We start from the raw sequence: 16914 nt of genomic DNA, 5'->3' as shown, positions 1-16914 counted from the left end.
ATCCCTGCACGGGTGGTTTTATCCCCATTTTTAACAACCGGACTCAGACGATGGGGTGTTTTTATCCCCATTTTTAACCAGCCTCAGTTTTCCTCCTGCCGCTGCACTATTTTCCTGGAGGAGATCCCCAGGAGGGACGGCGGGACAGGCTGGGGCGACGCAGCAGCCCTTGGGGCTGTTCCCCGGGGTCACTGCACTGGATGGCAGGAGTTCGGCGTCGGACGCAGGTGAAGAAATGTCCCAAAGCTGCATAAACCGTCCCTCAGCTCCCACGTGGTGCCAGCTCCTTGCTCCACAGCTTTGGATTCTGGATCATCCCTGATTTGAGCTGGGCTCGCTCTGCCCTCCCGCAGCCTGACACCGAATCACTGCACCATCCCAAGGTTTAAAACTTCCAAAGACTGAACGTTACAGCGAGATTCGTTTTTTTTATCTGATATGTAAAGCGGCACTATTGCAAGGCAGAGGTAACGGCTACAGCCAGAGCATCCCAGAACAGCCCAGAATCTCCTACACCACCACCCCACGAGACACACCGCAAATAAAAGGCTCATTTTTCCACGCGGGTGCTGAGTTACAAACACCGGCAGCATCGAGTGAAAGGGCTGAAGAGGTTCCTGGTCTTGCTGTCTCTCCCTTGGCGTCCTCCCGAGGTTGCAGCACCTCAGCAGAGGCGACCGAACTGGAGGTGAAGCAGCTTTTGCCCTAAAATGAGTATGTTGGCAAGGGACAAAATAAAATACTTTTTAACTAAGTTATTGAGCTGCCAGCGGTGGCACCTCTGGAGATGCCCAGGATTCGCTCCACCGTGGAGTTAGAACCCCATGGGAAGAGTTCAGACAGCAAAGAATTACATCTTTTAATCCCCCTGCACTCACAAACCAACACCAGGAGAAGCTGAAGCAGCCTCAGGAGACCTTCCCTCTGCCCCTCCAGCCTCAGCTGCGCTCAGGGTTACGTTATCACACCACAAACACCCACCTCGGTGACAAACACCTGACAAAATCCCAGCACCTACATCATTCCAGCCGCCCTCCCGACAGCCACACATATAAGCAATAAAGTCCTGCGGGGAATCACAGAATGCTATGGGGTTGGAAGGGACCTCTGGAGATCACCCAGTCCAACCCCCTGCCAGAGCAGGGTCACCCAGAGCAGGTCCCACAGGAACGTGTCCAGGGGGGTTTGAATGTCTCCAGAGAAGGAGACTCCACCACCTCTCTGGGCAGCCTCTGCCAGGGCTCTGCCACCCTCACAGCAAAGAGGTTCCTCCTCATGTTGAGGTGGAACATCTTACGTTCAAGTTTGTGCCCGTTCCCTCTTGTCCTGTCCCTGGGCACCGCTGGAAAAAAGACTGGCCCCATCCTCCTGACACCCACCCTTGAAGTATTTAGAGGTGTTGATCAGATCCCCCCTCAGTCTTCTCTTCTCCAGACTGAACAGACCCAAGTCCCTCAGCCTTTCCTCAGCAGAGAGATGCTCCAGGCCCCTCATCATCTCCACAGCCCTTTGCTGTCCCCTCTCCAGCAGTTCCCTGTCCTTCTGGAACTGGGGAGTCCAGAACTGGTCCCAGGGCTCCAGATGGGGCCTCCCCAGGGCAGAGCAGAGGGGGAGGATGACCTCCCTCCACCTGCTGGTCACACTCTTCCTGATGCCCCCCAGGTTGCCATTGGCCTTCTTGGCCACCAGGGCATGAGAAATAAGTGCCAAAATAGCTCACAGAAATGCCCAGGAGCGAACAGTTCCAACACACCAAAAGGCACCCCCTGGACCAGCGTCAGCTGGAAACCTGGGCCACAACCATCCCTGGTTCCTGCACCAAACACAAATGTGACATTACTCAGCTCCTGCGTTGCTTTTGAACTTGATTTTTATCGCTAGTTTGCTAACTAGATAATTCAAATCTATCTCCTTTCCCCTCCCCGCCCCCGCTGTGCCCCGCACCCCGCAGAACAGGGGCACAGCAGACCCCAAAGCTGCTCTCTGCAATGACTTGTATAACACGAATACTACTACCATACTACTTGAGTATGGTAGCAAGAAATCTGTAATATTTATCTGTAATATATAGAACCAGCTCATCTGCAAATATTACAAACAGTGATGGAGAAGCCCGAATTATTAAATTTATTCATTTCAGGCTTTTCTGCATAGCACCCTCTGAAATAATGCATAAAATCATATTCCCACACTACTCCTGCGAACTGTCCCAGCTTTAAAAATAGCACAAAAATGATTAAACCAATAAATAAGGACAATTTTCCTCTAAATGCTCATAGTTTGGCTTTCAGTATTTATAATGATACTTCAGATGCGTATCAGCAAACCCACTATCAGATTGAACGCGAGGCCTCAGCTACATGTTTAAATATGCCATTTTTTTGGTACATGTCGCATCAAAAATTTCAAATTTTTTAAGCAGCTCATTTGCAAATTATCCGGCATCACTGAAATCAGCCTGTCCTCACCACAGCAGCTCTGTAAAATAGAAATAGGCGGTGGTTCTACCCCGCTGACTCTCTAAGCCAGTGCTGCTACCCCTGTAAGATCCATCAGTAACTTGAAAACGCTCCGGTTTTCTGCATTTATTGGTACCTATTACTGGGAATCCTCAAAGCCCCGTTAAAATCAATGATGCAGGTACCACAGCTCTTCTGCGATGCTCAACAGGTTCCGCAGATTAATGGTTTCCACTTTAAAATGGGATTTTAACACAATCACAGTGCAAATACCCTGCTCCTGACGAAGGGGCTGGGACGGGACCAGCTTGTGACACTGGTACGACGTCTGCGTGTGGGTTTTATCGGGAAGCTTCAAGGTCTGGATTTGGGTGGAAGCAAAGAGTAAACAGGAACTGTGACTGTTTGGTGTGTTTATTTAAATACCTGGACTTTTTTTCAAAAGCCTTTTTCCTCAAAATGCCAGATACTCGGTTAGTTTGGGGTGTCTCACCCTCAAAAGCTGGTGTGGATTTTAGGGATTCACCAATTTGCAGACAAGAGGAACAAGCAGAGAAGCGCCCGCACTGCCGTCAGCATCCTCACTCCTCCTCCTCCTCCTCCTCCTCGCCAGCGCAGCGGTTCCCGCTCCTCCCTTCTTCCGCAAGCCCAGCCTTCAGGAGAACTAATTGGTAAATATTAAACTCTGCCTTTCAAAGGATAAAAATACCCCGATCCAGGAAGGATTCCTTCTCCTGCAACGTGGCTCAAGCCTTGTTACCTCCGTTCCCGCAGCAGTTTGTCTCGGGACACATCAGCTGTGTCATTACCCGCCCTGCTACATTCTTAACGACCTTTTTTATGGCTTGGTATGATTGAGGGTCGGGCACTGGAGCGGGCGAAGGCAGCCAGGCCGAGCGGGGAAACATTCCCAGGTAACACTCGCAGAACTACAGACATTTTCCCCGAATTTACCAGAATTAATGGGATTCCCACCGAGGGAAGGCGGGGAAGGAAACGCGGTTTCCTCTTCCCCGGACAATGGCAGTTTGTGCAGAGGACAATACAGACACCAGAGACGCCGTCCCTTCCTTCCTGCCCGAGACGCTGCCGTTACTATCCTGGCAGGGATGTCACGACGGAGGAGGGTGAACGGGAAAAGCAGGACAGAAGGTGTCCCTCTGACACGCCGTCTCCCCAGAGCTCAGCCTCACCCCACGTTTAACATCTTAATCACAATTATTTTATCAGCAGCTACACCGCTGGAGGCATCGACCCCTAACCTCGTGCAAAGGTAAATATAACACACACTTTGGGGGGAAAGAACAATCTTTCTGCTTTTTTTAATAAAAAGATAAGGCGCTGAAGCTGCTGAACCCATGGCCAGTTTCAGAGCTGAAGACGCAGAGTGAAATATTTAAATGAGTGTAATTTTGAGACATGGGGGCGGCCAGCTGTCCTGCTGGTGGCTCTCCCCCCTCCCAAAGGCACTCGTTTATTAAACCCATCAACCCAGAATCAGCCTGGGTTCAGAACCATCGCTAACGAAGGCACGAGGACAAGGATAAAGCCCCGGTAGATTATCATTTCGTAACATCTGTAAATACTGGTACGGATTTACTTGGCTTCTTACGGAGACTGAGATGATGGTTCCTGCCTTGACTGCAGCGGGTTCCTCGCAGCCTGAGGGTGCTCTGGTAACAACCAATACATAATTAAGTTAATCGGTGTTTTCCGTAACAAAGGTACTCAAAAATACAGAGTGTGTGTGTCTGTGCGTGATGGGGGAGAAATTCCAACATCTCCACTGCTGGAAACAGAGCTGTGAATCTCAGCAGAGACACCCTTGAGTTTACAAACTGCCTTTCATCCACCCAGTAATTTTTTTTTCTCGATTTAACTGGAACATGAGCTTTGGGGATGAATACTTGTGCTCAGGAACACAACCCGCAATCAGTCGAGACCCTTAGTCCATGCTACTCCAGAAGAGCAGCAGCAAATTTGAGCCTTTCCTCCTACTCTCCTCCAAGACCCAACAAAAAGCTCCAAAAATTTGTCACCTTCTGTCTATCTCTAAGGATAGAATCATAGAAGCATTTTGGTTGGAAGGGACCTTGCAGATCATGGAGTCCAACCACCAACCCAACACCAACAAACCCACCACTGACCCATGTCCCTCAGCACCAGCCCAGCTTTTAAACATCTCCAGGGATGGTGACTCCACCACTGCCCTGGGCAGCCTCTTCCAAGGCTCGACAATCCTTTCAGCGTAGAAATTTTTCCCAATATCCATCCTAAACCTCTCCTGGTGCAACTTTAGGCCGTTTCATCTTGTCCCATGGCCTGTTCCCTGGGAGAAGAGACCATGGATTTTCCATTCTTGGAGATACTCAAAAGCCAAGTGGACACACTCCAGAGTAACCTGTTCTGGCTGTCCCTGCTGCGAGCAGGTACTTGGATGAGATGGTCTCCAGGTCTCTTCCAACCTCAACCACTTCAGGAGTCTATGGCAGCAAACAGATAAAATACTCAGGTTTTACTGCATTACGCTGAAGAAACACCCCTGGGTATAACTTTGTGCAAATTCAGACAGTTTAAAGCAACTAAATGAATTACTGGTTTTTAACAGCACCACGAGGAGGGGTCGGTCTGTGGAGACCACGGACACAGCTCTTCTAGGCTACAAGGAGCCAGAAGTGGAATTACTGCTCCATAACCATCAAACCCTGGAAGGCAAAGCATCAAACAGCGAGACGTCAGCTCGCGGGAGAACCACGCTCCTCACGGACTTCAAACCTTCACCCCGATGGGCAGGTCCCTCCTGCTGAAGGTAGAAACCCCTCCGGAGGTGATTCCTCAGTTCCCCAGTTCGACACCACAGCTAATGGTGGACTCCAGCATTTTATGGGCTCCTTCTCCCCAGTTTTATCCAGTTGCAGGGATTTTTTATGCCCTATACATTTATAAAATGCAGACCATGTAAATCCCTGACTTTCGTGCTGACTTTGGTGTTTATGGGGACGTGTTGCCTTCTGTAACACATTGTGTTTGTTTAAAAACGACGTATTTTCTGGAGTGTGCACGGAAACAGCCATTAAACTGCATGGAACAGAAGGTATTATTACAGAAGGAATACCAGAACAGAAATTATTAAACATAAGAAAATGGCAAGTTGCCTCGTCTTATTTTGTCATCTTATATTACGGACAAAAATGTGGTTCAACACGTGGTGAAGTCTGAAAAACATCAAAATAAAGCACGGTCCCTGGGACTCTGAGAACAGAAAATGTGCACAGAAAAGTCCTGAAGAAAGGGATCTGGAGAATTTTAAAACAGCTACAGAGGAGTTTGATTTTCTATTGAAAAATGCTATTTTAACAACACCCCCAAAAAAATGTTACTGGCAATTTTAAAACCGCTTTTGATTCACAACAGTAGCACAAGCCAGAAGGAAAAGTCTTCCGCGAGGTCATGGATCCAGGATGCTGTTTTGTGGCCAAGACACCTACTGAGAGAGCTTTCTTATTCCCAATAACTCCGTTTAGAGCAGGCTGGATGGGCCAGGGGAGACTCCGAGCCAGGGGTGGGTCCTCCTGGAAGGGTGAGCTCAAGCAGCAGCAGAAAAAACACATCAACTTCCCTCCCTGGGCACAGGAGAGCACCCGGAGAAGTATTAACTACAGCTCTCGAAGCAATATTCCACTGCAAAATGCAGTAGGAGCAGTGAGGGGGTGGGTCTGCAGACCTCGTCTGAATGACACTCAGCATTTCTGCTGCAATCCCTCCTCTGCACATGGGATGGGGTAAAATTGTACGGATTTTGCTTTCTTTCCTTGTTAAAAAAAAAATAAAATAAAATTAAAGGCTGTTTCCAGTCTGTCTTACGTTCACAAATCTTAAAACTAATTCATTCATCCCACCTCCGTCGCGCCTTTTGAATGTTAGCTGTTTTCCAAGGTTAAATAATTATTAAAGTTAATAGCGTTAATCGGCATTTGAAGCCACATTACGCCTTCCCCGCCATCCCAGCTCTCCTGTCCCGCAGCTCTAACTCCCAGCTGCTCTCCCCACATTCCAAGACACCCACGGAGCGGAGCATCCTACACAAAACCAGCTCGTACCCCAAAAGGCACCCACAGCCGGTGCCAAGCCCTGGACACGCTTTACGTTTCCAGCCCAGATTTGCCCAGATTTAGACTAAGGAGGTAAAAAGCCCAGCAACGAATCAAAAATAATGAAATACCTTCCACGAGCAAATATTCCCAGCGTTATTCACCCAATCAAACCCCCACTAATCCCATTACCAAACAGGGAGTTGGGGCGGCACTTCCAGCAGGTCCTTAACCCAAAGGCCAAAAGAAGATTACGCTCCTCCTGGATTTATCAGCTACTCAATAACCCGCATTTCCAAATCCCCACCTGCAGCCACACGCTCCGGCAGGCTCAGCATCACCCAGCTGCATCAAAAATACCTGCTGTCAAGAGGCCCGACCCGGACGTAGGGCACAAGGAAAGAAGCAAGAAGTACGAGAGGTCAAACTTTTGACCGCTGGGAAAAAAGACATCAACGCACGTCTCCGGAAGGCAGGTTTCTTGCCCACAAAGCACCATCAAGAGTTTGTTGTTTAAATTTTCTTTATCCTTGTTTTCTGGTACGGACAGGAGAGCGAAGACACTGAAATTGGCTGTTGGGAGGCGGAAGAGGGGCAGCAGGCACACGCAAACGTCCCCCTCGGCTGGATTTATTCACTTACAGAAGAAGAGTTTAACCTTTCATTCCGTGCCCGCATCATTGGAGGCTGCAAAGGCAATTGCTAATTAACATCCCGACCAACAACTGTACCTGCTCTACAAGTTACAGGACTCTACTGTGGGATTTTAATCGGCCTGAAACCCGCTATAACGGCACCTTATGTAAATCAAGGAGGTTCCTTGTAGGGAAAGGCTCAGAGAACCGACTCTGACCAAGGTGTCCCCAAAAGATGCTCTCCCAACACAGGAAATGATGGACGGGGTGTCTGTACAAATGGGACGATGAAATTAGGGAGCCCCTCACGCTCCAGGAGCTGTGGAGGTTTATTACCCGACTTTACACATAGCAAAGCGTACGTGGACTCGGATAACAGGGAAGAAGAGTGTAAGGCGCAGTTCACATGCCCCAAACCACAAGGAGAGATTGGCCACCGTGACACCCGCGATGTCCCAGGGCACAAATGGGTGAGGTTCCGATGAAATCACATCCCTCCTTCCACTCCACTTCGTCAATAAACCTCACTTTATTAAAAGCATCTAAAATCTAAACTGGGCTACAAAGGACGGGAGGGAAGTATTGGATAAACCTCATGGTTCTAACAGGATTCCGGCTCCCGTAGAGAGGATCCAAGCCAATAAAAGAGGGGCTCGGGGGCTGCCTACAGACACGCCACAGATGGCACACAGACACACGTCCTGGCTCGCGTTCCCAGACCTGAAGGTACTAAGGAATGTCTCGCTGCCATTACAAACGCTAATTTAGCGCTGGTGACATTTCTGAGGAGCAGAATGAGACCACAAAACTCTTTTCACTCGAGGCAAGGAACCAGATGGTAACAAGTTCCAGCTGGTACGATCCGTTTGGGGTTTCCGTCAGCCACCTCAAAGTCAAGGTCTCTGCACACCATGATCCAGAGAACCCCGCTCTTGGGCACTTTTGTTTTCTGTGGGTGTTATCTCGACATTGTTGGAAACAGATAAGGGATTATTAAACACAGCTGTCAATAAGTGCAGCTTCAGAGGAAGGTCTCGACGGGCGCCACAGGGTCCTCCGCTAACTGGATGCTCCATCAGTTCACCCCAAGAGGCAGCCGTGGGCAGGGAGTGATGACCTGCTGGGTGCACAGCGTGTTCTTATCGAGAGCTAAAGCTTTCCCTGATGGCAGGGGAAATTCCTGGCCGTTTGCTCCAAGCATGGTGGGTCGGTGCTTACACACCACAGTCCCGGACAGAAAGAATCCCTCAGCACGCACATCCCAGCCTGCAGGAGAAAGCCAAGAGTCTTTTCCAAACCATTCCCCTTCTTGTGTTGCTTCATCTCATGGGCCAGATCCCACCACCACACTTGTTCCTTGGGATCCTTCAGAACGCTCCCAGGTCACCAGGAGGGATGAAACTGTCTTCTCCCAACGCCCTGAGCTTCGCAGGCTGTGTGGTACAACCGGAGGAGCCCCCTCCTTCTCTCTGATCGCTCGCTGGACAGAGGGAAGCACTTCGCCATTGCCTCCTCCCGAGCTCTGCTTTCTCCTTATTCCATCTTCAAGCACGGCTACACCATAAATTACCGTAAGGGAACGCTGGAGCGGGGGCAGATTTACAGCGTTTCAGCTGCTTTGCGTTAACGGCCCGTGCGAACGCTCTGCCTGCGCCGCTCACATCCGCCGCGGGACGGGAGAGCTCGGGCAAGCAGCCACCCTGCGGTGCCGGCCACGCTGCAAATCCATGGCTACCTGATCTCAGGGTAACCTCCTCCGGTAGCCAGGCCCAAGGACAAACTCCTCTGCTCCTTTTTCACTGACTTCTCCTTTCCTCTGCACGCTGAGAAAGCAAATACTCTCAAGCCAGCCCCTCCTGAAGCCTGCCAGGCAAGAGGGGAGGCAGAGCAGATGCCCTTCCTCTCCCAGCCTGTACGAGGGGCCCTTTCGCCCCAAGAAATCAGAAATTTTATGTACGTGGGGCCACATCTGGCCATAACATCACTGCAGCAACATGTGCTGCGCATTCCCCAGCGCCGGCGGAGTTCGACACATTCCTGAGAGCAGCGGGATGATTTCAAGGCCCTGGAATTTGGGCAGCAGAAACTCCATCTCTCGCCGCGGGGACGGGGGTGTGGGACCATTTCTCGGCGCTGCCAAACCCTTCTCGTTTCACTGCAGAAACTAATTGGGAAGGGCAGCGAAGTGCCAGAGGCTGGTCATTATGAAAGACTCCGGAGGAAGCGGAACAGCGAGCGCCTCTCTTGTTTTGGCTGAGTCCAACAGAAAAGGTAGAAGAATAAGTGAAAAAGACACCAAACCACAGCCCCGCACCACCTTCTGTTTCTGGTTATTTAAATAAAGTTAAAGGAAAGACAGCTACAAAGGTGCAACATACGTTTGCACCTGACTTTTCTTCCCAGAGGAGACACTAAATATCCTGTACATCTCCTGCTCTGGGGCTCCTGAAGTCTCTCTTACAGACCACGGCACTGTCACCTTCTCACCCAGGGGTCTGCAGACCTCCAAGTTCTCCGGTGCCCAGAACTTTGGTGAGAGACAGCAGTTCCTTCTATTTTAACGTATTACCTGGCATTTTAACATATTACCTCATCTCCCACCACCCAGACTTAACGGAACAGGCAGCTTTAGAGCAGCCAGGAGGGCGAGGAGACCACTTGGGGAACCACAGCATTTGTTAAAACCCTCAACTCTTCACTGCTGCAAGGTCCCACCTGAAGAAAGGGGTGAGAGAGGCTGTGCCCCAGGAGCAGGGATGCCGAGATGTCTACGAGGGGGCTGACAGCTACCACTCAGAGTGATTTGTGACCACACAAGCGAGTAACACATATTCTATCTGGCAAAATTATTTTTAGAGCCAAGCGATATCTGAAGCCCAAAAACATACCTAAGTATTTTCAGCCACTAAACAGCAGCCCCTACCTCGGACGGACTCAGTTCCGCGAGTATTCATTAAGTCACGGCTCTGGGGGAGAAATCAATGACCCCTTAAATCAGATTCTAATTCAAATGAAGTGGTCACTTCCTCACCTTTTTAATTACTCTGTCAAGTGAAGAACACACACGTCCACGCACAAACACTCAGCGCCACGTTCGGCACGACTGGAAATGCAGAGACCACCTTTTTTCAGCGTTCAATCCCCAGCATCCCATGAGTTTTAAGGATACAGAGCAGTTTGTGAAGCGTTATCTTGCTTTTAAAGAAACCGGGAATAAACCATTCCTCAGAACACCACGTCAGCTCGGGTCCCTTTATCACGAAAGGGAAACAGCAGGGTTTAAGGGGTCCAAGAATCAGACAAAAAGAACAATCAGAGCATGGAAAAACTTGGAAGTGATGAGAGGTTTAAAGGATTTTGCTTGTTTACCTAAAAGAAAACAAATAAACGAAGCCATGATGGAAGTTCACAGAACTACACGCCGCCTGGAAATAGGAAACTTCCACTCACCTTGTTTCTTAATTCCGGCACAGGGGGCCATTCCGTGAAACCCACGGGAGGGAAACGATGGGAGCAACGAGAAGGGAACACTTCCATCCAACTGGGGAATTTCTTACCATAATATAACACTGAAACTCAACACCTGACAGAGGCCGGGGTGAGATACACATAACAATAGTCAGAATTGTAGTGTTAAAAAAAAAAAAAAAAAAAATCACCTTAAAGTGATAAAGTAAAATCACCTTAAAGGGGGATGGAAAACTTCCCCTGGGGACAAGGTACCCAGGGACTGCTTGTGTCAAGAGCCTTGAACCCCTTCAAGCCCTACTGGGGGAAGTGTCCCAGGTACAGGCACTTCCAGTTTAACTCTTCCCCATCCCCTCCAGCTGCAAATGAGAGGGTCAACACAGCAGTGGAAATACCTGAGAAGCAGCAGATGCTTTGAATGAACAGAAATCACTATTTTTGCTGCTTTGCTACCAAATCCCAGCTCTGCAGGGCTCCCTCAGGGAAAGCTCCCCACACCTCACTCCTCCATGGTCCCAAAGAGTGCAACGACCGACGCTTCCCTGGCTTAGAGCCTTGGATCTTGCTTTTTCTGTCTCTCCCCAAGCACCCGAGGGCCAGCCCCGCAGCCAGAGGCCAAATATGCTGCCGGAGCCCTGCAGGACCCTCGGCTGACACGGAGGACGTAAGGTCAAACCGCTCCTACAGCGGCCTCGGGGTGACACAATCTGCCGCTCATTTCCAAGGCGATAAGAGCCAGCAGGACAGGAAAGGAGCGTTTTCCCGGCCGGCTGGAGGGATCTGGCACAGCGCCCGCACCCTACGTATGCACTGACTCAACAGGAAAATATTAAGGGAAGAAAAAAAAAAAACCACCCTTGATTAGAATTTTTTTTTTTTTTAAAAGAGGCTGCCTAGAATGTTCTCTTTCTCCCCCTCTTATCTGCCACGATTAGCTTCCCTCTGTTGACGAGCTTCACCAGGAATGAATTTCTTGCTGCATGACACAAGCCAGACAACATCTGAAGGTTTGCTCTGTGACCCTGCTCCGCTCTCCCTCTGCTACATGAGGCTCCGGCTTCAAACCAGAGACTTTCTTTCCGACAGCCACGCAGCCAGAGCGTGAGAAAGGGCTCCCAGCTCACTGCCTAGTGCCCACGAGCTTCTTGTGATCCTGAAAAGATACCTCAGCCCCTAATTTCCTACTCCATAAAGGAAGAGCGTTCACAGATTTTTCACACACAACCACAGGTTTCCAGTTTTCCCACCAAGTTTTATCCACAGTGTGTAATATTCAGGTGACGTGTTCCTTACACGACCTTATTTGTTTTCACACATCTCCTGCTCTAAAGGTCAGCTGCAGTTTAATATTTCACCTGAATTAAAGACACCAGCAGGAGGATGAGAAAACCTGCCATCTCCCAGCACCACGATGGGCTCGTGGCTCTCGCCATCCCCTGGCCACAGGTCACAGCCCTCCCCAGCCCGGCCCCACTTCACACCTTGCTCAGAACGAATCCCCACTCCTGAAAAGCCGACCTGATCGCACCTTCCTACTCTATTCCATTTATTCCAACGATTAGGAATTATACAAGGGCAAACGAAACTTAAGGCTTTCCTCTGTCCCAACTCAATGCTTTTACTTATCCCACTTTCCCCAGTCCCGTATCTTTTATCTCCTCTCTCTGCACCCCATTACCCGTCTCTTTCACCCCTTCCTTTTTTAAGATAAGCTCCTCCACTCACGTCAACCTGATAGAACATTCATCTAATAAAGACTACAAAAAGACCAATTTATTCCACATATCTTACTAAACGCTATTTCTCCATTCTTATTGTAACTCTTGTTTATCTCTTCTTCCTTCCTTTTTTCATAATCAGCCCTTTGTCTCGTTTCTTTTATTAGCATTCATTTCTGTAATTCATTTTACTGTCCCACTTCTTCGGGAATTACAGGGTTGCAGCATCCTGTACAAAACATTTGAAATGGAAAAGCCCCTACAGAGGATGTGGGGCACTTTTTTTGGCAGTTTAAATGCCCCAAAGCAGCCTAAACCCAACAGGGAAGCGCATTCAGGGCTCAGTGTTGGGACCATTTCTGTTTAACGCCTTTATTGATGATCTCGACAAGGACATAGGGTGTATCATCAGCAAGTTCGCAGATGACACCAACCTAAGCAGGAGTGTTGATTCCCAGGAGGATAGGGAAGCTCTACAGAGAGACTTAGATAGATTGGATCATTGGGCCAACATCAACGGTATGAGTTTCAACAAGGGCAAGTGCCAGGTTCTGCACTTGGGCCACAATAACCCCGAGCAGCGCTACAGGCTTGGGGAAATGTGGCTGGAAAGCTGCCTGGAAGAAAGAGACCTGGGGGTTCTAATTGACAAGCGGCTGAATATGAGCCGGCAGTGTGCCCAGGTGGCCAAGAAAGCCAACGGCATCCTGGCTTGTGTTAGAAATAGCGTGACCAGCAGAAGTAGGGAGGTGATTGTGCCCCTGTACTCAGCACTGGTGAGGCCACACCTGGAGTGTTGTGTCCAGTTTTGGGCACCTCAATCCAAGAGAGATGTCGAGGTGCTGGAGCGAGTGCAGAGGAGGGCAACGAAGCTGGTGAAGGGCCTGGAGAATAAATCGTATGAAGAACGATTGAGGGAGCTGGGACTGTTTAGTTTGAGGAAGAGGAGACTGAGGGGAGACCTCATCACTCTCTATAATTACTTGAAAGGACATTGTAGAGAGGTTGGTGCTGGTCTCACAAGCAAATAGCGATAGAACAAGAGGGAATGGCTTCAAGCTGCAACAGGGTAGGTTTAGACTGGACATTAGGAAGAAATTCTTCACAGTGAGAGTGATCAGACACTGGAACAGGCTGCCCAGGGAGGGGGTTGAGTCACCATCCCTGGATGTGTTTAAGAGTCGCTTAGATGTGGTGTTGGGGGATATGGTGTAGGGGAGAACTTTGTAGAGTAGGGTAGATGGTTGGACTCGATGATCCCAAGGGTCTCTTCCAACCTAGACGATTCTATGATTCCTCATCAATGAGTATTTCCTATAATTTTTCAAGTTGCTTTTAGTTTCCGTTACAGAATCAACAATGAACTGATGCCTGATTAACCCAAGCGCTACCTGTAAGTCACCGCGAGGTTCAAGCCGCATAAAGAGATTATTCATTAATCAATTTTACGCCCTGGTGACAGAGGAAAGAGCTACATCAAATTTTTGGGCAGCAAAGCTGAGAATGGGGCAAGAGGAAAAGAGGGAGCTGGGCCCGCTCTGCTCCAAGGGCAGCTCTTACCTGTGAGAGCCCAGGGGACGACGCATGTCCCGGCGGCGTCGCAGCAAGGTTTGGGTGTCCCTTATTTATTTCATGTGCAGTGTAAGGGGATGGGGCAGGAGGACCCGGTTGTCTTGCTACTTGTGTTACCTGTGTGGAGATAAACTGTTAGTAAGACATAGTATTAGTAATCCAATCTGTAGAGATACTGTAATCTTTTTTTTTTAAAAAGCAGCTAGCAGCACTTTTCCGTATATATATGTAAAATAATATATATATTTATCTAAGTGAAACGCTGTACAAGTTAGTTAACTATTTATATGATTCAGGAAAATGAGGAAGGATCAAAAAGAGCAGCAACTGGAGTCACTGGTGGAAATGTCTGGGAACTGGTGTGGTCTGGCTTTGTGATATCCCTCTGACTTCAGGCCTGGGATCTTCTGATCTTCCCACTGCAAGCCATATCAGACAATATCGTGACTTTGCAAAGGGACACACATTACCAGTGACTCAAAAAAAAAAAACCAAACCAAAATAGGGGAAAAATCTGCATACTCCCCTCCAAAAAGAAAAACTAAGACTGCACAGAGGCCCTGTTATCTGAAGGGCTCGGCATGAGCAAAGAATTAAATACCAAAGCAATTCTTGCATACGCTTATCTCCTCTCTCAGCTTCTATAAAAAAGTACTAATCAAAACACATTAAGCAAAATGTTGTAAAATATATTCACGGCACATATACTTGCTCCACTGCACTATCTCCATGACAGAAGTGTTTTAAATAGACTTTATGCAGTCACTACACTAAAAAAAGGAGAATCAAAGGAAACAAAAAAAAAAAGAATCACACAACCACTGGGTGACACCCGCCAGGAATCCAACACGGGGACGTTTTTGCAGATTTGGTTAAAGCTCAGAGCATAGAAATCCAGCACTCCCTTCTCACCGCCCTTTCCACAGACCCGCGGTTCGTTCGCTGAACAGCAAACACTTGGCTACAGGCGCTTAAAATCCCAACCCAGGCAACGCCAGAAGGGGCTGTTGAGGCCGCATACGTAGGTTTATGTGTATATTTTTTCCCCCAAATCAGTATAGAAGGCAGAAGGAAATTCTTGGCTCTTTAACGGAGGGTTAGCACCAAGCTCCGAGACAGCAAAAGTTACAGAGTTCCTGACTAAATGTTTTTTCCAGGTTATTTTATTGCGCTCCCGGTACCGACGCCGCCGTTACGCGACCCAAAGCACTGAACCAGCTGGACCAGCAGCGGGAAGCACCACCTGCGACTCCTCCAGCCCGGGAAACGGTCCAGGCTCCTTCGCCACGGGAAGATTTACAGCACCCTCGTGCTCAGCAGAGGAAAGGGTGGGTCACGGCAAAGAACCTCATCCTCCATCCCCAACTGGATCCTTCCCTTCCCCAGGAGGGGAATAATCTCTTTTCTTTTGGCTGATCTGGACCGTCAGGTGTGTGCACAGCCTGTGGTGGCTGAATCCAAACCAGCTTTGTGGAGAGCAGCATAAAACTTTCCACGTCCCATCCCCAAGAAAATCAAAGTCTCCTACATGACTCCTAAGACAACCCTGAAAGACTTGTCGTGTCCTTCGTGCAGCAGCCGGTGCTCAGAAGTGACGATGTATCACGATGGACGTCAAGAAGTGCAGTTAAGGGGGGGAGAAGGAAGTGAAGGCATCACAAAACTCAAGGAAATAATTCATCTAAAGAGCCCCATCAGCAGGCTGAGAGCGTGCTCTTCACTGAGACGTCTGTGTGAGCTTCTTGTGGAGAAAAAGAAGTTATTTTGCAATAGCTGTGGTGCTTCAAGCACTGCCAGCTTCGATCTCCCCACATGTACAAGCACACACTATCCCAACCACGGCCAGAGCCATCGACACCCACAGAATCACAGAATGATATGGGGTTGGAAGGGACCTCTGGAGATCACCCAGTCCAACCCCCTGCCAGAGCAGGGTCACCCAGAGCAGGTCCCACAGGAACGTGTCCAGAGAAGGAGACTCCACCACCTCTCTGGGCAGCCTCTGCCAGGGCTCTGCCACCCTCACAGCAAAGAAGTTCCTCCTCATGTTTAGATGGAACTTCTTATATTCAAGTTTGTGCCCGTTCCCTCTTGTCCTGTCCCTGGGCACCACTGGAAAAAGACTGGCCCCATCCTCCTGAGACCCACCCTTCAAGTATTTATAGGTGTATAAATACTTGGACCTCTGGTCTCCACCAGTGCCCATGTCCACACAGATGTTTGAAAAAGGGGATGGGGACACTAATAACATCCCAGGCCAGTGTGAGCATTCCACAGTCCTCTTCAGAAATTAAAACATGCAAATAACCTAGGCTGGATATTAATTAAAGACTGCAAGGAATGGTGTTCCAAACCTGGAAGCCAAAGAAAAGGAAACCTGTGCAGCCGTGGGAACGATGGTCCAGGGGACACTCTTGTGCAATGCACCAGAGAAGGAGGAGGTACATCATGGACACAGGTCTGGACCTACTAAAAAGGCTACCAGCAGCCTGGCCTGTGTCAGGAACAGCGTGGCGAGTAGGACTGGGGAGGTGACCGTCCACGTGGACTGGGCACTGGTGAGGCCCCACCTCGAGGGCTGTGTCCAGTTTTGGGCCCCTCACCACAAAAAAGACATTGAGGGGCTGGAGCGGGTCCAGAGAAGGGCAACGGAGCTGGTGAGGGGTCTGGAGCACAAGTCTCGTGAGGAGCGGCTGAGGGAGCTGGGGGTGTTCAGCCTGGAGAAAAGGAGGCTGAGGGGAGACCTTCTCGCTCTCTGCAACTCCCTGAAAGGAGGGTGTAGCCAGGGGGGGTCGGTCTCTTCTCCCAAGGAACAGGCCATGGGACAAGAGGAAATGGCCTCAAGTTGCACCAGGGGAGGTTTAGATTAGATATTAGGAAAAAAATTTTACATGGAAAGTTATCAAGCCTTGGCATGGGCTGCCCAGGGCAGTGGGGGAGTCACCATCCCTGGAGGGATTTAAAAGCCGGG

At 49.4% G+C, this 16914-nt stretch overlaps 1 protein-coding gene across 2 annotated transcripts in view; it reads right to left on the bottom strand.

The window, feature by feature from the left end:
- Nucleotides 1-16914, bottom strand: part of EIF4G3 (eukaryotic translation initiation factor 4 gamma 3) — a 160898-nt gene that overhangs the window by 91499 nt on the left and 52485 nt on the right. Inside the window, exon 3 of one of the 2 annotated variants that reach the window (XM_074161667.1) lies at nucleotides 13932-14075. In XM_074161667.1, coding sequence (XP_074017768.1) covers nucleotides 13932-14075 — 144 coding nt within the window. Of the gene's footprint in view, nucleotides 1-13931; nucleotides 14076-16914 lie in introns of those variants that run through there. The other variant, XM_074161675.1, reaches the window with a different exon arrangement.

The sequence above is a fragment of the Numenius arquata genome, chromosome 20 (genome assembly GCF_964106895.1).
Source record: "Numenius arquata chromosome 20, bNumArq3.hap1.1, whole genome shotgun sequence".
In the NCBI taxonomy this organism is placed as follows: domain Eukaryota; kingdom Metazoa; phylum Chordata; class Aves; order Charadriiformes; family Scolopacidae; genus Numenius; species Numenius arquata.
This window is presented reverse-complemented; position numbering and strand designations above follow the sequence as displayed.